At 37.4% G+C, this 23,451-nt stretch overlaps 1 protein-coding gene and 1 non-coding gene across 3 annotated transcripts in view; one reads left to right on the plus strand and one right to left on the minus strand.

Annotated features, from left to right (window-relative positions):
• Positions 1-3,247, minus strand: part of LOC120347737 (uncharacterized) — a 34,053-nt gene extending 30,806 nt beyond the window's left edge. The window contains exons 1-3 of one of the 2 annotated variants that reach the window (XM_078117967.1): positions 2,662-3,247; positions 1,344-1,538; positions 686-864 (exon numbers count right to left, since the gene is read on the minus strand). In XM_078117967.1, the coding sequence (XP_077974093.1) occupies positions 686-864; positions 1,344-1,538; positions 2,662-2,829 (542 nt within the window). In that variant the 5' untranslated portion in view covers positions 2,830-3,247. The remainder of the gene's footprint in view (positions 1-685; positions 865-1,343; positions 1,539-2,661) is intronic. The other variant, XM_078117966.1, reaches the window with a different exon arrangement.
• A 17,512-nt stretch (positions 3,248-20,759) lies between these two features.
• On the plus strand, positions 20,760-20,831 carry Trnae-cuc (transfer RNA glutamic acid (anticodon CUC)). Its single transcript has one exon. It is a non-coding gene; the product is annotated as a tRNA-Glu (tRNA).
• The last annotated feature ends 2,620 nt before the right edge of the window (positions 20,832-23,451 follow it).

The raw sequence follows: 23,451 nt of genomic DNA on the forward strand, positions 1-23,451 counted from the left end.
CTCCACCAACCGAGACGAGAGGCCGTGGTTCGCCATACCATTACCCATCTTATCAACTTTCCTCTTCCCCGAGAGCAATATGTAAACCCTATTCATATGGGAGTATGGTTGTGTGATACACTCAAATAAATTCTAAAACAGTTCAAGTCAATATGGCCATGAAACAACTACCTTATTAAACTGACCTCCCAAATCTCCCAAATTTCAAGTTTACCTCCAGTACAGTAGTACCGAGGCCTGTTCAAAGTAAAAGCTACTACAGAAAGACTCAATCAAATTAAATAGAATTATGGAGGAGTACCATAAGCACTGATGCACTGAATCAAAAATATCTCTGTTCTCTGAGCAAATTCACATGCAACAACTGAAGAGAGAGTACCTCTCACATAGAATTATATCGGTGCATTACACTTGAGTTATTGACACAAGACGCAGTTCAAATCAATAGTCAGAAAAACAGCCACATATTCCAAATTGGCATGACATATGAAACCTTGCTATTTCTAAACCCTCACCCTGTCATCTCCATCCCTAACTACTGAAGAAAATAAGGAGTCGACAATTCAATTCATAGGCAGGTAGTGACTCATCATTAATCTGACCTTGACCTTGTAATATTTATAAAAAAAATCCCCCCCCCCCTGAAAATTGTTTCTTCCCCCCACATATTAAAAAAATCACCTACCTCCCATATTTTGTATCCCCCACTAATAACTCTGGTGCACGATACCATCTGGTGGCGACGTAATCCGTATAAATTTCGCCATGTGCTGCCAAAGAACGAGCAAATCCAAAATCACATATTTTTATTACTCCTCCCCGTGAGTTTAGAATGTTTTCTGGTTTTATGTCCCGATGAATAATCTGAAACAAAGAGGTAAAAATCAAAATACAAAATTTCATATTTATTCGAAGAGAGGAAAATGATAAGGCGACTCAATAATATGGCGAACAGAGTGCTCTTGTCCGGTCAACAGTCCATGTAGGATATGGGATCAGTTGGCAGTTATTTGTTTCAGAGGCCTGGACTTGATGGTGAAGAAATTTACAACTGACCAGCGGTTATGTGAACTAACCTACAGCAAAAAGGAGTCCTGTTAAATATAAAAAAATACGGCGCTCCAGAAGTATGTGTACCAATATGTAAGTGACTAATTTTGTTTTCCTATTTTACATCAAGTTGTGTGAAGGGACGGGAGCTTATGGGCATATTCACTGGGTACACATACTTAGGGAGTACTAAAATTAATGTATGCTTCAGAACTAGATGAACACAATAAATAAATACCCAATCATCAACTCAAAACTTGTTCACAGTGAAATATGTCATATCATAAACTTACATTATGGCTGTGGCAGAATTCAACTCCTCGTAAGACTTGCCAAAGAATCTTTCGCACTGTCATTTCACTGAGTCCGTTTGGATATTTTTCCAGATCATCGAGAACGGTGTGGTCGACAAATTCAAAGACGAGATAAAGTCGTTTACGACGTCGAAATACTTCAATGAGGTTGACAAGGTTCTCATGACGAAGTTTCTAAAAAAATTGCAGTATGATCCACCCACTAGAGCACGGGTAGGCAAGGTTTTTTGACCAAGAGCGAAAATTTTGCCCATCTAGACTGATGAGCCATGTAAGTGTAATGTAAAAAGTTTCATGTTATGAACAAAATTTACAGTAACAAAAGCAAAAGTGGAAAGCGATAAGCCCCGTGCCAAAACTAAATTTAATTGCAATCTCAACAAATTTCTTGAGCTTATTTTTAGCTGAAACATTAAAATTTGGATTTAGTTTGGTTGTGACAGCATAGGGCGGGCCAAATTAAATTACTCCATGGGACAGATTTGGCCCGCTGGCTGTAGTTTGCGCATGTCAGAACTAGAGCAATCACCAGGTTGTAAGCAGGGCTGGGGAGGTGGAGCCATGCTCATTATAGCTGTGGCCTGATTCAGCAATTTTTGCATATGTCATTCTTAATCCCCACCTGACTACGCCATCCCAAAATTACATCACTACATTGTCACAGTGACGGACGGAAGGTATACGGACAAACTATCACCCGGAGTTGAACAAGCTATTGCTCTTATCGCAACTATCCCGGTATGAGAGAGGAGAGAGATCGCTGGCGTTAGTGACTTCGTTATCGTCGTCGCAGATGCCATTTCGGGCAATTGTAGCTATACTTTGGCAAGCTCTATGACGTGATCTTGACATCGTAAAAACATAATTTTTGGACGACGTAGTCAGGTGGGAGTTAAGAATGAGGGAATGACATTTGCAAAAATTGTTGAGTCAAGCAAACTAGAAGTACATGTGGTACTAAACTACACCTGACCCAATTTTGAAACTTTTCCTTGTTGTAATCTAATCTTGTATAACTACGTATCCGTAAATGCTTAAACAGATCCTTCAGTGAGAAGGCACAACGATCCAGAAGTGTATGTACCAATATGGAGGTAACTAATTTTGTTTGCTATTTTACATCAAGTTGCGTATATGGACTGAAACATATCGGCAGGGGTTATATTCACTTGTCTAACACAGACAGTCCCCGTAACTCGTAATAGAACTAAAATAAGGAAAATTGGAAAAAAATCATGCCCCAACCCTAACATGGTTCACATACGACGGGAGTATCTAAAAAATGTTATTAACTTACCCTGAGCATCCTGACCTCTCTCATTGCAATTTTCTTCACCATTTTATCGTCCTCACTCTCGAGAAACTTTTTGATCGCAACAACTTGTCCTGTTTCTTTGTGTTTGCATTTCATGACCATCCCATACGATCCCTCGCCCACCATTCCTAGATTGTCATATTTTTCCATAGCCTCAATGTAACAGGCCGGTACGCAACGGCCTCATCACATCGTAAATAATGTCTTTAGAGTTTATGTTATAAATGAATGTTTCAAATCTGGTCAAATTGAGAATTAGAATATTCTAATCATTCACAAAAAAGGTACCGTACATAAAATGCTCTATGGCGATGATGAGACTAGTAATCCTTTCGCACATAATTACAAGTACAAGCATGTTAAAACTGGCACACGTAAATGTTCTACTAGCTGACTAGAGATAGGCAATATAGAATAATTTACTATTCTAGTATATTCTATCAGAGAGATTTTGGCATGAGAGAAAACCCCAATCACTGATTAATAAATTAGAGAGCTAGAGACAGGAAATACAAAAAATTGACGTTGAAAAGGCTTAAACTGGACCCTGTCATCGAATCCTTCAGATTCAGTTTTCTAAACTGCCCATCCCTCCACACTGCTGCACCGCCATACCTCGACAGTCTGGGGCGTCATGCTAAGCATTGGGAACTCCCTTGCCACCTTACCTTGCTGCCTTGCGAAGGTTCACAGATTCAAATTTTGTGGAGGATAATTTTGTGCCAGAGAATGGCTGGACTCCTCGTCGCAGTAGGGTGATTCATGAGAACACTGGGCGCTTATGTCTGTATGTGTGACTTCCTCCAACATCATTATCATTGATAATTTATCAATGCATCTGAAATAAATAACTGGCTAACTACATGGCCTGTCAGACTGGTAACCATCGAGAGGCCGTTTTATTTCACTCATATATTGTCTTATGTGGTTCGATTGAACAGTTGGGGGAAATCAATTAATTTGAACAATCTTTGCCTCACAGCTTTTTCAATTAAGTCTACCAATGCTGCAATGTTTGTAACCCAATAACTGAATAACGGATCTACTAGATCAATGTTCTGTGGCTTCCATTCCTGTATTACCGTACTCTGTAATCCGCCCGAGAATGGTATTCTACTGGTACCGGTACCGAAGTTATTTGAAAGTAGGTACCGTACGCGTACAGACAGACAGAGTTCTGGAGTTACCGTACGGTACGGTACCGGTATGTATCGTCTGATGGTTAGCGGTGAGAACGTCTGAACGTGGTCAATTTGACGACTTGTTAAATCCAAGTTCACATAAGTCAGTAAGTTACGTTTAAATTTCAACATCGATTGCTAATCTCAGAATTGAACTTAATAAAACCATGCCTACCTTTTTTATGGCTTCAAATTAATTGCTCAAATTTATTTAGGCATTGCTGTTAAATATCGGAACCGCCAATCAGCACGCAGTCGCTAAGCAACGAGCGACAGCTAGTGGCGAAATCGTACTATGAAATCCGGTTGCTCTTTCAAACATAAGATAGGATTTACATATTTATCCCGGGGGAGAGGAAAGTCGATGAGACAGTTAGGATTTAGGATAGGATTTACATATTTATCCCGGGGGAGAGGAAAGCCGATAAGACGGCCTATCCATATGGCGAACCACGGCCTCTCGTCCGGTTACCATGAACCTTTCCCCCACCTTTGACCCCGGAAAAATAATTCTCATACTTTACCATTGCAAAATTTTCGGGGCTATTTCAAGAGTGCTTTTGCGAGTTTGCGCCTGTAAAATGGGGTATGTGTGTCAAACCATCAATATGATTCATTGCATACAACAATCTGTTTTTTAAAAGTACCGGTAAATAATTTTAGCCTAGTCTATCACAGCTATTAGGATAGGATAGCTATTCCTACACTAATTTTTTATTACTGCAATTAAATTAAAACTCAGAAGAAGACAGAGTGATCATTGAATTATCTGATTTAAATTTAAATTTCCGAAACACAGCTGAAAACTGACGAACAGTATTCAAAAACGCGAAAACGAGATAATGTTTACGACCACACCTGAAATTTTATCTGAGTGAGAAAAAGGTCTGAGCGGATGCGGAAAGGCAGCATTGTTACGTCACTTTTTGCATCATGCTGATTGCCCAATGTCACGAAGTAAACAAGGAAGTGGATGCTCGAGGAAAGGTCCATTGAGCCATCCTTCGAATTTGATCAGTATTTTTGCTTTCTTTCCTTATTTTTGATTTTATTCCGGTTTCTTGGTGTGTAAAGCAGGGGTCACCAACCCGTTGCCCGCGGGCACCAAGTCGCTCGTGAAGACCACATGAGTCGCCCGCATGTCTGTTTCAAAAAAGCGTGATAACGGCTCTTATAAGTAAGCTACATCAATTAATTTTTGTGACGTTATTTTTGTATAAATCACACTTATGTCTTATTTGGGAACTGGGAATAAACCCCCGTTGATTATTATGGTAACGATCATTCTAACTTTTATTTGACCTTAGTAATGTAACGGGTCATTTATCACTCTCCCAATTATGACATCACACAGATGTCACCTTCCACGAACTCGCGTTTTTTCGTGTCCGTTGATTTGTGGAGCAGCGATGCCAATAATACAATTATTGATTTCAAAGAAAAATGACAGAAAAACGAAAGAAAATCAACCATTTTCACGATGAATGGGAGGTGGATTTCCTTTTACCACCGTGAAAACAGCTTGCGTATGTCTCATTTGCGGGGAGAACGAAGAGACATTTCACATCTTGTCACTATCCATTGGTCAACGCAGTACGGGCAGAAAAAGCTCGCCTTTTAATTCAAACAGCAATCCATCTTGGTGAATCAACATTTTTTGACATGAACTTCACAAGGAACTAAGCACGGAATATGCCTTACTGATGAAAATCTGCAAGACCCGCTCAGAGTTACCGTGTCAACTGTCAAGTTACACGCAGGAGTACAACACACTGGTGGAGAGCATTGGACTAGATTTGTTTGATTTTGGTTTTCTCCTTGTTGAAAACAAGATATTTATAATTAGTTAGATGTGTTTGTATATGTAACATTCGGCAATACAACTGTTAAGTTCATTTCATCTTAGGGTTATGCAGGGTGTTTGTAAAAAAGTAGGTACATTGTGGACCTGTGGTTTCCGTAGATATTATTGTAGTGATCACTTTAAAATCAATTTGAAAAACCCTCAGTTTGAAAATGGAAGTGTCATTGCTAGTAATTCATTTGCTACGTTGTGATAATCGTTTGATTTCCTGAAGAATCCTAAAGTTTATCAATGTTTTTCTTGACTAAATACCAGTAATTATCAATAATTAAAGGTTAGTTGACTTTTTTAAAAGTGTTCATCGAACTGGTAGCCCTCGGCTTAATCGGTACCCAGAAAGTAGCCCTCGGATTCAAAAAGGTTGGTGACCCCTGGTGTGAAGTGTTTGTGGCAAAACAAATCAACTATACGCTGTGGTTCCATACTGTCGTTATTTTTGTGACTCAAAGCATCTGGGCGAAAAAAAAATCCTCTGAACTTTCAACATTCGAGTAGTTAGATACATGAAGGGGGTAGGAGGTTCTGTGACCCGCGAGTCAGTGGTTCGATATCCCCGGGTTAGAGCGTTGGACCTAACTAAGTTGACATCACACGCCGAAGAACCCTCAAAATATCTTTACATTTGGTGGCACATGAGAATGCTCCGTGCTAGGTGACCCTAATCACCTCATCAACAAGTACTTGAGATGGTTTCTACGTTTGATTAGGATTATCCGCTTGTTTGCAGCGGCAATACACATTCTTTGATCGGGTTATGATTCCTGATATTTCCGATTTTAATCTTCTATTCCATCATATAGGATTATGACGATTTTACGCATCAGTGAATACAGGTAGATGGATTATTATTTCACAGTGTATTACGTGACATGTTTGCAAATCCAACTGCAATATTTATCCACAATATCTTGCAATGTATAAACTTGCGATTTAATGTGTAAAGCAGTGGTTTCCGAACTTTTTGTTTATGCGGCGCCAAAATTATCAGGAAATAAAGTCACAGCGCACTTACACAAAACAAAATTGCCGCTTTTCAATAAAACTCAATTTTGTAATCTTTAAAAAGTGTACATTATACCTTTTGAAGTTTGTAAACATGTGTGTCTAAGCTAAGGAATAAATGTCAACTCTTTTTCTTCATCTCTGCCTGCTTTTCTATTTGAATGCTAAAAACTTCACTCGTGTTCGCTAAACTCGGTTTGGAAGTTAAATGAACTGTGGTTTGCGAAATTGAAGCAGGGAGAGTCTACCTCTATTTTTACGAAACATATTCATATACACATCATTTAAAACAAGAAACAATAAAACATTTATATTAAATACAATATGAAAATATTAAATCATATGTTAGTTATGTTACAATGTTTACTATTCTGTTAATTTTCGAGCGCACTTAGCAAATCGCACCATTTGGAAACCGCTGGTGTACAGAATTGTATCGACTGTAATATGAAGGCGTGGCCGTGAAATTGAAAGGCTAGCAAAATTCTAGGCGAAGTGTTATAGTGTTAAAAAAATAGTGGGAAAATCATCTTTTGACAACAATATTTTTACAGTAAATGGTTCCTTGATTGTGGAGAAATGCGATTCCTTTACAACAAGAATTTAGTAAAATTAGGACTTGAGTGATCTCGCTTCCTCCCTGCGATCTCCGACTTGACCCGAGATTCACGTGACTTGACTTGACACGGGGTATCGAGACTTCTTCTCGACAAAGCTAAATTCGAAAGCATATGATTGATTAAGAAACAAATTTTCATGTCATTATGCCTTAATTATTCTAAGTGTCCTAATTATTGTTGTCCATTGCTTACATAATCAAGCAACTGCCCAAATAAGCATGCGAGGAGATTAATATTGATCTGTTAATATTTGCACAGTATAATTCTATTTCCTTGCATACAAAACTAACAGCTGGGTTTCAGTGTGTATCGGAATTCTTCAACAACCGCGTTCAAGACCGTAACAGTTAACGTTATACTGATTTAGATAGGTATCGGTTAAAACTATTTTGATTGAGATCCAAGATAACTAACTGGTTTACCGATTTTAGATAGGTATCGGTTGCAATTAATGTTGGCCAAGCTCCAATTTTGATATACATTCACTTAAAAATCGGCACGAGTTTATCACCCGTATTTTTAATTCAAAAAAATTATGCATAGCATTTGTGTTATAGCGTTACTTGGACTTAAATGGTGGATATAACATCCTCGTCTGAGATTTCGTCTGCGTAACACATGAAGTTTAAATCCGCTAATCATTAGTATCTAGCAGTCTCAAAAACAAAAAAGAGTTATTAAAATCCTATTCTGAAATCAGTAAATCGATGCTAAAAATATTATTATAATATTGATCGTTTTCTTTACCCACCTCTTCTGAGTTACATTCGTACCACACGAGTCGGTAGAGAGCAGTGCTTGGATTTAAGATTCGTTTTCATTTCTACAACTGCGACGAAAATTAATAGCCTTTCATAGTAATGCATCGCACAACTGGTAATGAGCGAATCCGGCCAATTGAGTGCTTTGGTAAAGGGTTCCGAAACTGGGGTCCACTTACCCTCAGGGGGCCCGTGAAAGACCCGTGAAATCGTAAAGATGGAATGAATTTGTCGGAATAATCAGTACAATATTAAAAAATTGAAAAAAAAATTATGAAGAATGACTCACAATATAGCTTGTCGCCTGGTGTATGTTTTAAACTATAATTAGCAAAATCTGGTTGCTGCTTTTATTTTTTAGTAGATTTCATTGTTTATTTAATATTTGTTATTGATGTGCTCAGCGGTAATTGTATACGTGGGGAGTATAACAGCGCGAAAACCCGACGCGAACCCGATTTCAAAAACTCGCTAAATATCAAATAAGCGCAACTGTCTCACTTCATATTAATATAAAAATGATTGTTTCATTTTGCGACTATAAAAGTACTACATGTCGTTTAGTATGTAAGCATATCTTCTGGTGGCGAGACTTTACGAATATATTTTTTTAATTTTGGGTCGCTCGAAAAAAGAGTTGGACAGCATTGATCTCAGCTATATCGATGTATGGGTATGTATATACCGATCGATACCATTTGTGCGTGCCTTACTACAAGTCTAACAGTCTTCGCGAATCTATTTTTTTAAATGTTGAATGTTGCCAGTCCAGGGTGCTATTATTAGCTATGACTAGGATTGTGCGTTTGATTTCTGTGAAATAATGGCCTTTCATTCGTCGGTAGTTCAATTTTCCATCATAACGCAAATAAGCATTGTACATACAAGGCGCCATAAAACAAAGAAAATGAAGTACTCCTGTAGTGTGTGTACCGGGTTAGTGTCAGGCTATAATTTTATTACGATTTTCCTTTTTTTAATTCTATTATGAGATCGGAGACTGTCTGTGTTAGCCAAGTGATAATATTCTCTGCCTATAGGCTTCCGTCCCTTTACACAACTTCATGTAAAGTAGGGGGAACAAAATTAGTTACCTCCTTATTGGTACACATACTTCTGGAGCGTCAAAACGAGATCTACAAGCGCCAAAACCACAAAATTGTGTTCACTACTAGAAAATCGATTTATATACGCCTTTCTCGTGTGTGAGTTTGACAACCGCGGGAGTTTCTCTGGGCATCGATTTTCTTAATATTGGCTTATCGGCAATATTTTATTTGTTTGATACTTGTGTTATACCCATACGAATCCACCAAAACAGAAGCATGAAACTGACATGAATAAACAACGGCCCGCGGGCCAAATCTGGATCGTTGAGTAATTCAATCTGGCCCGACTGATGCTGCCACAATCAAACCTAAAACCAAATTTTGATGTTTTAGCTACAAAAATACCTAAAGGAATTTGTTGAGATTGCGATTAAATTTAGTTTTGCCACAAGGCTTATTGTTTTACACACTTTCGTGACATTGTAAATAATGTTCCTAATATGTAACCTTTTAACCATGGCCCGCCAATCTGGGTGGGCAACATATTTGGCCCCTTAACCATAAACTTTGCCCACTCCTGGCATAGAAGAAGGAGTTGGTATCACATAACTCAACTGCTTGTAAAATTGAATGACCGCCATTTTTCTTCGCCTGAATCTCACGTAAAACCCCCGTTTCATACCGTTAACAATTTCTTGAATCAGTTTTAAAGCAAATATGCGATATTCTGATACAATGAAATAAAATTTTGTTTCATTTTACGTGCGTTGTCATAGTAACCGTAGTTAATTATTAGCTCATGCAAACGTCACAATTAGGCAATCCACCTGCCTATTGTTTATTACTTCAATAAGAGATTGTTTTATGGCCCCTCCCCAAGAAAGGTTAGGTTAATATTTACCGAAGGGTGCGTTGTCCAGGTCGAATAAATAATGGTCAGTGCCACTATAGGTGATATCCACCTCAAAGTAGTAATGAAGCGTGTTGACTACATTTTCAACCCTAATAAATATCACTTATTTATTTCAGCGATTTTATGCATGGGTCTGGGATAGCCTTAACGCTAGGGGCGTAGCAAGAAATTTTCAACGAGGGGGGTTCTATAATTTCTATTCGCAAACTTTGATCCAAACAGCTGGTCGAACGCCAGAAAACGTGTGTTTTCATGAGTCTTGGGGATCCAAAAAGCGTTTCAAGCTACGAAAAATTGCTTTGTATGATACAGAAAGATGCTTTCATTTTTTTACATTTTGAAAGAGGGAGGGGGGGGCGACCTCCCTGGCTACGCCTCTGCCTAACGTGGCAGACTGCGTACATTGGTAAACTCCGTATGGCGTGCGGCGCATGAATATTCCTAGTTCAGCAGATCTCAATTATATCAGTGGTTCTTGAATGTTCACTATAACTGCCCCATTTCGACGGCTCCATATCAGTGGTTATCAAATTGGATGTTTTAATAAGGTAATTTAGACGTCAACTAGTAAAAACCCGTCTAAAAACACCAAAAACTCTGCTAAAACGCTCAAAAACAATGAAAAACCGTCTAAAAACACCAAAAACCTCGCTAAAACGCTCTCTTTTTTTATGTTATTCCCGTCCTTTCCGCTGATGAACCAGACGTAATAACAGTAGGCCTACCATCCTTCCAACTGAAATTAAATTTTACACTGAAAATTTCATGTTTATGAAAGGGATAATTGAGCATTAGGCAATTCGATTTAGAAGTAACAATATCAAAATGTTTGGAGGCCACTGCTCCATACACTTGTGGCGATACGACTTACGCCAACGTTTTGAATATCTATATCGACAGACATCACCAGGGCAATGAATGGAAATTAAAAAAGGCCACAGTATATAAACAGGTATGTACATTGGTCAAATTGCACATTGGTAATCACTTGCACATATTTAATTTTGTTCTCTCCCGCAACATTATGACGTATGGTGATAAGACGTCACAATTTCATAATTTGTTTCTGTTTTTTTTAATAGCCTTTAGGTCATAAATAAACACTGGGCACAAAAGTATTGGTGCGTATTCAGTGTGGAATATAAGACCTTTCCCAGGAGGAGATAAGAAGCCAATAAGACGGCGTAATCATATACAAAGCATGGGCCTGCGTTGTTCACCAGCCCAGGTCGGATAAGTTGGCCAATCAATTCATGCAAATACAGAGACGCGGTGACATTGCTAGATGAATTTCCTCAAACAGCGAGTCAAGTTGAGTCATCCGAGTCTAAATTCCAAAGTCGAGATAATCACTTGGTAAAATATCACCGGTGGTTATCTGATAACAAGTCCAAGGCATTTCATTCAGATTACTCGATCCGGATCTTTTGTACAAAGCCCCAGCTAAAGACATCCACGTCAACGCTCAAGATATGAAAACTACCGGTAGTAATTATTCAGTCAAGGTGAAGGCTAGAAATTCAGATTGCGATTGGAATTCAAAATTCTAAATTATCGATATTCCCAACTGGATGAATACTATTTTTTTATTTAAAAACGTTGCGGGGTGTTTCTTTCAAATTTCTAATTTTTGCAGTAGTGTCGGGGGCAACCCAGCGCGGTGTCACAATTATCACAACTGATATCACAATTGATATATCAAAAATTTTGTTATGTCATAATGCTATCCATTGATAGTATTATTGTGACATAATGCGATAATTATATGGCTTGTTAGCTAATTGTTTTGTGGACAATCAACATTGAGAATTTCAAACGATTCCGACGCGTGCCAACATATTGAGTCTATTGCGCAATATCAATTAAGTATTGTGCAATCTGTTACCAGCGTGAGTTCTTTATTAATTAGTATTAGTTACGGTTGGAAAGTTTTTAATTAGCGAAGTGGGATCATCGATTCAACCTTATTAACATGATTAGAATTTTGAGGGGTGGGGAGTAAAACATGACGTCATAATTCAATAGTGTGATACTGTAAAATCTCCAACCATAATTGTGGCCCATATCAATAACTTCGAACCCTCAAAATCAAAATACGTCCACAACCAAATAAATCTAGCCCAAAACCGACTGTTTGAGTGACTTTTAATTTTTGTATCAATTTAGTAGTTTTTTTTATTAGTTTTCTTGTAGGTCCATTGTAAGGTCCCGTGACTTGAATATTGGTCACCTTGATTTGTTCAATGTTCCAATTTCTATCGGCCTATCAGTTTAGACCAGTTGTTCTACCTTTGTTTCGTGGCCCATTCAGTAGTGAAAAATTGATTTCTAAAACAATCAAATTTAATAAATTCATCAATCAGTCTAACAATTTTCAATAGGTATGTTTTTTGTGGCACAGCCAGTGGCGTAGCATCCACCCCCGCAACCTTCGCGGTCGCGGTAGGGCCCACAGCGCAAAGGGGCCCAAGCGGTTAGAATTTAGAAATTTAAGCCGCAAACCAAAAGCTGCAGTGCAAAACAAGTAATGCACATCTCATAACGTTGATGTTAGTTCTGCTCAAATCGTTTTGTTACGTACAATGCCAGGAAGTCGTCGATTTTCGGCGTCTTGTGGTTTGATCGCACCGGCAAAATCACGAAGCCTGTCAAAATGATGTCGAAAGAAAAACCTCTCAGTGGCACACAGAAACGCAGAAAAAGGGCAAAAGAGGAAGAACGTATGAAAAAAATTAAAGTAACCAAAATAATGGGCAAATTTTAGGTTACTATTGCCTTTTTATAGCGACATGTTATGCTTTTTGACGAGATAAAAAAAGAGTTGTTTTAGCTTATGTCCGAGAGTTTTTAGGGTCATTCCCACGAAATATTTTTGCGGGGGGGGGGGGGGGGGGGCACGAGAGTCTTGCTACGCCACTGGGCCACTGGTTGACAACCGGTGGGTTAAAAATTCTAATTCCTACTCTGTAAATTTCAAAAAATTTAACCCGGTTTTTATGTATCCGTTTTTTGAATCAAAAACATCTGAAGATTTCACTTAATTGAGTTCAAGTATTATTGACTTCTGTCACTATTGTAAAGTCACAATTACACGGATTGTTATCACCTGTAACATATTGATGACACATTGTTTATGATGTTATAATGATCACAGGTGTCTTCAGCAAAAAACAACATATTTAAACATTATTGCAAAACAATAACGCTTGTAAATCGAATGTTTTACTTTTTATTATTGTATTTTTCTCAATAAAATCAGCAATTCCATATGCTCAATACCAACATACACAAGAGGCATGGGTAATGAGATTGGCGCGCTAAACTTCAAAATTTTATAATTACGTCATGTTTCTGTAATATTACCTCATTTTTATTAATTTCTACCTTGCTACTACCAATTATCATTGAGGGCATTGAATAAGAGTCTTGTTAGGACCGAAATGGTAGTTTATGATTTTATAAAACGAAACCTGATTTATGTGGCTTCTCAATTCTTCTACTTTTGTCTGGCGATTTATGTTTATATTCATGTGTAACGGGATGCCTGATTCATTTAGCAAATAGAAAAACTGTTTTTAATATATATTTAAATTTTCATAAAAATATCAGCAGACCAGTATTCCGAGACTAGAGTTTTTATAGAAGGGGTGTGGCAATAAAACGCCCACTTGTACTTCAAACAATGTTATTACGTCAGTTTTTTGTATTATTGCGTAATTTTTAATATTTGCATTTTATATTTCGTCCTTTCGATCACCATTGAGGTCTAAATGCGTCCGTGCAAAAAACTGATGATCAAGCGCCTTTTTTAGAGAAAAAATAAACATATAAAATTTTGAATTACATGTTTCTCACGTCTGACGAAACGTCACAGAAATACATTTGTGTTAGTGTGTAGCAAGATTCTTAAATAAGTTAGAATAGTCATCCGCACTCTTGCTACAGCATCCTTGCATTGTACGATGCGGGTCCATAAGCGCAAAAGCATAAAGGAGTGATTATATATTCAATCTGACACGAATATATCTGTGTTAGTATGAAGCAAATTTCTTAGAAAATTGTAGAAAATAATCTTTATCGTTGAAATATGTGTTGGTGTCTAATAAGACTCACGAATCAAATAAAATAACTTCAAAAATATCATTCTCGATTCAAAATAATAATTTATTCAAGTTGAACTAATTCAGATTCACCTGGTGTATGTTTTTGATTCACGCACGGGTGAACAAATTGCTCAGCATGATTGTCTAGTCATAATCAGTTTGAGTTCAGACAGAAATTATTTTCGTGAACAATAGTGTCGTCATAAAGGTTTGTTTTTGAAAAATTCACATCATTGTTTTTACTAGAAACCCCACTGTGATATCACTGAGAAAATATGTTTATTGGTCGCGTGATACCATTTTGTCGCGTGTGAGTTTACGCTATTGTGACTAAACAATAAAATTTATACGAAAAATGATTCACTTCTAGAAATTTAAATAATGTTGACCAACGTGAGGAATTTTCCAACTGTATTGGCTCGGAAGATTCTACCAAAGTCTTTGCGAAACAGTAATGTCTTTTGAAGCGCAGCCAGAGCCTTTCGAAAAAACATTTTTCTGTGTCGTACATAGCGATATTTTGTTGCTTGGTACGCTCTGTATACCCCCGAAACTCTTGAATCCACGATTTTCGGACCCGCTGACTGTTCCAGTTTAACTTGAAAATTACAAATTTTAGTCTCCCCCCTCCCCCCCTAAAAATTTGTTTTGTTGCTTGAGGGTTTTCAATTTCTGTATTCGTCGATATCTACAGATGTCTAAATTGCGAGTGCACTAGTGGTTGCCTATAGCAGTACTCTTTTGTTCATTTTTGTGAGGGAATTTGTATAAAACCATATACCGGTAGGTATAATTCTTAGCAGGTCAATCAATGGTCTCGCATCTCTTCTGCCAGTACCGTAACCTTCCCACCTTTTTTAAGGGGTCACAACCTTCCTATTAGCACATTTAAAAAAATCTTCCGGCAAATGCTTGTAATATTAATAAATCCAGAATTTCATATGCAGTTCTTCGCGCATCAGTGATTGTTTGAAAATCCATCTATTATATGTCTGATTTTTAAGGCGAAGAAACTCGTGAATTTTCTCTTAACAGTAGTAAAACTAAAATGAGGAAAATTGAAATAAAATTATGGCCTAACCCTAATCTGGTACACATACTACGTTCCAGTGTCCGCCATCTTGGTTCACATACTACGGGAGTACCGTTGAAACATCTGAAAACGACGCCATTTTGGAAAAAAAAGTTGAAGTTAAGTAAACATAGGCTCTGATATTTTTAGTCATCTGCTATACCGCTGTGTTGGTGTCACGTGATTGAGCCAATTCATTCGTCACAGTAAGGAGCATGGTGATCACATAATGGTCAATTTCGTTACGGTGAGGCATGAGTGTCTTCTGCGTTTAATCTCGACCAATAATCGGCCAAGTAATATTCTCTTACAATCCCACCTTTCTCTGCTTATTTTACGAAAAGCAATATTTTTGCTAACCTAAGATAAACCAAATCAAAGTAAACAATAACAGAATTAGTTTAGTCGGCCATTTTAGTCTAATCTCATTCTACGGTATGATCCGGTTTGCGACCCTGGTAAGAGTAGCACGTGCCAACGGTTCCGATAATTTAGGGATATTTATTTGGTTGCGAACATTGCATATGATGATCGCAAATAACTACAGCAGTGATTCTTAAAGTGGACGATATCGCCAGAAAAAAAAAATTATATCGGAACTTCATGTCCGTGACTTGAAATGCTTCAAGCATTTCGTTGATTGGTATTTGCGAACGTGTGATACACCGCCAATATTCCATACGTTTTCTGTATATATTGACATTTTAGTAGCTGCCTGTAATTTAATTCAGGAATCTGTCTCCTTTACTCCTGAGTTAGTGCGCATGACCTTGCTTTGAGCATACTATCATAAAACAAAATGCGCTCCCGAAGTATGTGAATCAAGATGGCGGACACCGGAACGTAGTATGTGTATCAGGTTAGGGTCAGGTCATAATTTTTCTCCAATTTTCCTTATTTTAGTTCTATTACGAATTCGGGGACTAGCCAAGTGACTCCCGTCGTATTTGTACCTGGCCTAACCTACACCTGGTACACATACTACGTTACGGTGTCGCCATCTTGGTTCACATACTTCGGGAATATCCAAAAATAACATCGCACTAATTGCCCTAATATATTCCTTCTTGGAATGAGATTCACATTCTATTTGTATAAAATCAGAGAATAGTTAAAATGCATGAAAACGGATTAAATGTTTAAAGCTATAAATTTGTGACAAATTGTAAAACGTCCTAATTGTTTGTTCTCGTTAAAACGGATGTTATCCTACATAACCATATGGGGCTTGTGAATAACTTTACAAATGTTTGCTCTATTTTTATTTTGACATGAGCTGGACATATAATCGATCGTTACGCTGAATTGATGTTGTTATCCGTTTTCACCGTTGGGGCAAGATTTTTGCACCACGGGCCAAAATTGTTGCCCACTTAGACTGGCGGGCCATGTAAGTATGACGTAAAAAGTTACACTTTATTACCAATATTCACAAAAGCAAAAGTGAAAACAATAAGCTTCGTGCAATATCTAAACTTAATCGCTGTCCAACCAAATTCCCTGAGTTTTTTTTTAGCTAGAACATCAAAATTTGGTTTAAGTTTGGCTGTGGCGGCATCAGGCGGGCCAAATTGAAGTACCCAACGGGCCATATTTGGCCCGTGAGTCGTAATTTGCCCATGTCAGGGTTAGACTAATCCTTATCAAATTTCCAGTAGGTAAAAAAGTGGATGTCTTCTGCAGGGTTATTAATTTCACACCGTTTTCTGCCTTTCAATAACCGACAAGCCTGCACCCGACGGTATTATAATCCCTTCAAGATAAAAAAAAAAAAAAAGTGACATGTCTTTCTGCAATATGACCTGGAAGGCAGAGAACATTAGAAATGCATAAGTAGGCAATTATTTTTTCAAGTGGGCCAGTTACAGATAATATACTTGTTTACTGGGCCGGAGGCTCACAACTCAATATGTAAAACTGGGAAATTATTTTCAACAGCTAGGCTAACGTTTATATAATAGGCACAATGTAACAATCTGGATTATTACAACGTTATTTTAGTCGATATTTTCAACAGCAATTTATATCCATAAAAACTATAGTCGTACTTTCAGCAGATACAAATTGATGAATCATTTCGGTGGGCCGGATCCAGCCCGCGGGCTGTAATTTGCGCACCTGATTGATCCATTTCTTCGTTCTTGCTTCGCTGAAATAGCCATACAGCCACCAATGAAAACGAGAACCACGTACTGAATAATGTATAATATATCATAATTAATATCAATTTCAATCAGTTTATTTCAGTCATTCAATCAAAATTTTTTCATTAATCTCATTTCTCCGAGACATAAAATATTGCATGGCATTGATCAGTAGTTTATTTTTAATCATACTGAAAATACACTTTGCACAACGCACAACATGTACAAAAAATATTAAAAAAATTAAGACAGTACTGGTTACCGAGCAGTAACAAAAACGGCCGAAGAAACGGCGCTTCAGAAGTGTGTGTACCAATATAGAGATACCGGTAACTAATTTTCTTCAGCTACTTTACATCAAATTGTAAGGAGGGACTGAAACCTATGGGCAGGGGGATATTCACTTGGCTAACACAGACAGTCCCTGAACTCGTAATAGAACTATAATAAGGAAAATCGGAATAAAATTATGGCCTAACCTGGTACACATACTACGGGAGTACCGAAGAAACAATATATATATATCGGTGACTACTTACAGAGCCTTATTCCGAGTGAAACTCGTATAACGAGAAATAATGTCAGCGCACCTTTCTCTCTCCCTGAAATTGGTAGCGCCACGGAGCATAATTTAGCGTTCAGTCAAATTACTTTGTCAATTTATGAAAGACCATATTTGAGCAGGGATACGAACATACTTGACTTGATATATTTCAAATATGTTTCATAAATAAATAGATTAAATCCCATTTTGCGAGGTTTCGTAATGTCATCGTCAGACCTAATTTTTTGCTTGTGTCGTCACAAACATGGTTTTAATTATTTATGACAGATAATCAGATTTATTCCCAATGCGGGTATATGTTTGGTATCGCACCATCTGTCTTTAACAGTCAGATTCTAATCCTCGCTTTAACCCTTTATTTTGAGATTTGATCGAATCGTAAATGGAAAGTTCCGTTGGCAAATATTAGGAATGTTCCATATATCAGGAGTTCCCAGTTTTTAAAATTGTTCTAGAGCTTTCATGGGGTCTCCACTCTCCAGTAGGCTTTTACTGTATTGCTTTTATGAATTAAAAATTTTTTTTTCATGTCAATCGAAATTTTTATCAAAGGTTATGTGGCCCAAGGTTTTTTTTGACATTAAAAATGGGCTATAACAGAATGAAGATTGGGGACCGTTGTCCTGGGAGACGATAATTATTTATGGGCTAAAGTTGACCGTTTTTCAATTATATTTGTTATTCAGCAAGGATCCATAATCTCAATCAAAAGTGGAGACAGCACCAATAGAAGGGTTGCAAGCGGTCACTGACGCATTTGAGAGTTTTATATGAGCTTTGTATAAGTTTGCTCAAATAAGGTTTCGAGTGCCCAAATTTTTTAAGCTGAGGGCACACCTTCATATGATATTCGGTAAAATTATTTCAACATCAAAATTTGGCTAGAATTGTTTTGACATTGCTGTGGCCGTGTTAGTCATTCGACCTTTTGCGCGTTGCTTTTTTGTGTTTCCCGTGAGATAGGAATCTCCATCTTATGTAGGTATTTAGGCGACATAATCACTGTACTAACAGTGACAAACAGATACAGAATAAGCTTTGTTTATCCAGTTTTGTTCAAATAAATTTAAAATCCCCCATCGCGGGGTTTAACATCTGATAAGCTTGTAGGTACAAGTGTTAGGGAATATCCAATCTTACGACGGAACAAAGAAAATCAACGCTAATAAGCATATACTAAATTGTAATGCTCAACTATATTTCTATATAGTATTATTATCTCTTTGCACCTCAGCGGTCTCCCATGTCTTTCCTCGGAGATGAGACATCCTTTCCTCTGAGTGAGTTTACCTAATGTACTACCATACTTCAGTATCTGCCCATAACTTTGCTCAGATATGAGTCTACTTTACCTATGAGTGATGCATCACCCCAATTCTACTCTGACCTGGTCAGAGGAAGCCTTACAGAAATACATTTATGTTAGTGTGCAGCAGGGCTCTTGAATTGCATAGTATATTCATTTTTATTCCTGCTACACCATCGTGCTTATACACTGGCGTCAGGCATTGAGGAAGGATTGAGAGTTAGGATTAGCAACAGTGGTGGAATTCAATTTTTTTGTCAGCCGGTTCCATCACAGAAGTCATATTTTTCGGCCGGTTCTGTTATATGTTTTTGTAGTAATGCTAACCGGTTCGCTGATCTCATAAAATTCCGCGAGGCGGTTCTATAGAACCGATGCGAACCGGCTGAATCCCACCACTGATTAGCAACCTCTACTAATTACAATGTTAATAACGCAAAATTCATGATCAAATCTTTGGAGGATCCGTTTTATTAGTTCGCCCTGCAGAATAGGTACTATAGCATCCTTGCATTATACGTATACGATTCCACCAGCGCGAATGCATCGAGGAAGGATAGGAAGTTAGTATCGCGTATTCTCTGGTTATACAACAACAAATTCATTAAAACGGTCATTTCGTGTCCAATAATCAGTGAGCAAGCAAAATTTAAAGTATGATTTAAATCGACACGGTTAGAATATCTTATAAATAATGTCACGCTAGGTTGATATACCCGATTATGATCTATATTCCCGAATCTGTGATTTAAACTGCGATTGGCGGGAATAGAGTAAGATAAATCTGTGTGATGTAACAATTACACGTGGTAAAAACAATTAATGACATTACAATAGCAGCTGCTTTCCATGTATGTTTACGTAACAATTGGTTTCACCACCCTTGGTGTTTTATCATAAATAAATATTGTGCGAATTCAGATAATATAGGGAATTTTGGAGTAATTTGTTATTTGAATATCTTATACTATTACATGTAAATTAATGATAAATTCAACGCGATTTTGAAAAGTCTAACGGACGTTTAGGATGATTTGTGTGTATTATTAGGTCACAATTATAACGCATCATTCGTAGCCATTTTGTTTTGATCGGCGAGCATTTAAATATTCAAAGTATCAGCAAACATTAAAAATCAAAAAATGAAAGAAAATAATGCCAATTTATAGTGATGAAAAAAACCCTAATAAAAGCTAAAAATTGCTACAACCGAAACTATAAACAATTGATTAATTAAACAATTAAACTATATAATTGATACAGAGTATCTCGTCGCGTTTTTACTTATAGTCTATGTCGCAAGGGGAGATCGCCAATGTAGTAAATGTTCTAAAGTCTGAACCTCAAGATTTGAAGAATTTTTTTTAATTTTCATCCAAACTAATTGTCTGCCGTGTTTCTTAATCTAATTCATATTAGTCGCTCAGAAGTTTGAATCGTAAAACGAGACAATGCTTAGACATACGAATTACTTATTATTATCGAAGGCTTGCCGTCGCTTCCCAGGTGGTCTAGTGGTTAGGATTCGTGGCTCTCACCCACGCGGCCCGGGTTCGATTCCCGGTCTGGGAACCTTGTTTTTCAATTTTAATAAACGCTTAAACAACTGCAAGAATGTCTATAAGTAACTGAAACTGCGCCAGACATAAAACAACACTATACCTAACAATTAGTTCAGACTATTCTCAGTCGAAATTTGGGCTGAATTTCGAATTCGTGTCGTGGCAGATTTCGACGGGCTTTATTACATCACTGTGACGTCATTTTTGAATGCCGTAGTTAGGTGAGGTCAGGAATGACATAAATAATTGTTGAGTCAAGCCAAATAAGAGTGGTACTAAACTAAACCAGACACAAATTAATTTGTCCAGAAAAAGGTACAATTCCATAGAATATGGTCAAATAATTAAGGTGAGGTTGTATCCAAAGGTTTATTCAGTGATATTACAGGATTGGGCCCTACCCCTAATCATTTTTATCTCATGTGTGCATCATTTTAAACATAAATTGTCGGATCATGATTATATTCTTAATGGGAAGAAAAAATAGTGTTGATAAGGACCACACTGAATGACTTGGCTATGATCTGCGGGCCGCCTGTTGCACATCCCTGTGTTTGATTACTGTCCCCTCTTTTGCCTACCTTACTAACAATTGTAGTTTTCTTTTTAGTTGTTTGAACTATTTTATATGGAATTCGACGTTCGTATCCATATGCTCGCGCTTGATATTAGTTAACATATGTTTTGTTTTGTGAAGAAAGTTAATGAGGCATGAAAAAATCGCCCGAGATCACAGCACGCTTTTGTTCGAGTTTAAAGTTGATTGTACTTAATAAGGGTTTTGTAAAAATTATTCGACGTTAATTCACGTTAAACTCAAATAGTTTAGTAATTATCCACTAAATGCGGAATTCTTTATGGCGGATTTACCTGTGTGGCATCAGGCGAGTGAACAGCTATTTTTTATAGATCCGAATACACAAGTTGCTGGCAAAATAGTATCTCATTACGTCTCAGTGGATGCCCTGAATAGAGCCCCTTTAGAGGGTGAAAATGTGAAGAACACCACATAGAAATGACACACACGGTCTAATATTGCCCCACCACTTTTGATCTGTTTTCTTGACTTTGCTTAGCTTTTACAGATTGCACAGGAAATTCAAATTTTCAAATCATTCCGAACCCGTAATCTAACCTATTTTGTCTTGATCTAAGAAAATTAGAATCAAACAGAATTGGTACTGGTGCAATAACAAGCTAGAACCGTTGTTTTGTGCGGACTACTTGGCTTGGGTTTTTCGTGTTTTCATAAATGTTTATCTCCGGCTATCGTTAAATTTGTTCTTGATATTTTTATCTTCAAGTCTGTTTAGAATGTTTCACTAATGCGTTTTAATAAAATGCGGTCTGCTGATAACCGAGCAACGAATTTTTGACCTTCTATAAAATTCACTTGTGATTGAACAATGCCGATGTCGTCAGCCATTTGTCAACTTATAAAAGCCCGTGTTTGATTGTCAACGTCACAAACAGCACGCGACAATACTGATAGTGACGGAATAAAGTGATGTTGTCTGTAGTTAAGCTGTCTTCAGACAATTTATTTCGTAACAGTGAACGTCGGATGTAACATTGTCGTATCACAATCAATTAATTCACAGATAATAAAAGCTTTCAAGCCCTACAATGAATAAAATTGTCTTGCGTTATTATCCTAGGTCCAAGCATGTTTCATGGTGGCATTACAATAAAATCTTTTAGTAAATCAGATTTACCATTTCTAGATTTAAGTAGTTGTGAATTTGCGAACCTAAAAATTTGAGATATGGAAATTTTTGCAATCGTGAGATTTTTTCGGTTAATATAGAAATTCCGACACCCTGCACCGCCTGTGGCCGCAATAATCTAGCGGTAGTAAAACGGGGTTCCGCGGCGCTCTAGGGTCCCGTACAGTAAACAATTCAAGAGTTTTATAAGTTTCCATTCAAATTTAAAAGTCTATATGAATATATGTATATTGATTAAATATATTTAAACGCACATGCTATAATACAATTGGTAGGCAATGTCGAACCGGGTTGCCAGGAATTTTCAAAGAGCGGAGGTTAGTCGGAAAACGGGGTTTCAAGAGTGGGGGGGGGGGGTGGTGGTGGTCTGAAAGTATTTACTGGACACGAAATGGACCTATGAATCGTTATGAACTTGTTGATGCCGTATCGATTTTCTCATTGATGACTGGACCAGTTGCTTCGAAATTTTCTGTGGTTAAAGATGGAGTTTTCCGCTAGGCCATTACTTTTATTTATTTCAAAATTTCCGTGGCCAATAAGGAATTCCTCATCAAAATTTAAAAATTGCGCACCTCCTGGTGATTCTTCGTTACGAGCTAGTGCTGCTGTATCGCTAGTCTACTGTGACAGCTTGCATACCCGTACTACTCCGTGTCCATATATTTGAGCATCGCTTTCTTGTTTTTCGAGCAATGGCTCGCTTCTTCCTGGGGTTCTGAGAACATTTTGATCCATAAATCCCTAATTCGGATAGATTAACTAGTTCCGTGAGAAAGTTCAGTTTCATTCATAGAAAGGAATAAATGTCAGAATAGCAACATGATAGGAAATGTGTTTCAGTAATATTCGGATTATCTCGTAACATTTCGGATCATATCAATTACACGCAGTATTGTTGTG

Source organism: Styela clava, chromosome 11 (assembly GCF_964204865.1).
Source record: "Styela clava chromosome 11, kaStyClav1.hap1.2, whole genome shotgun sequence".
Lineage (NCBI taxonomy): Eukaryota > Metazoa > Chordata > Ascidiacea > Stolidobranchia > Styelidae > Styela > Styela clava.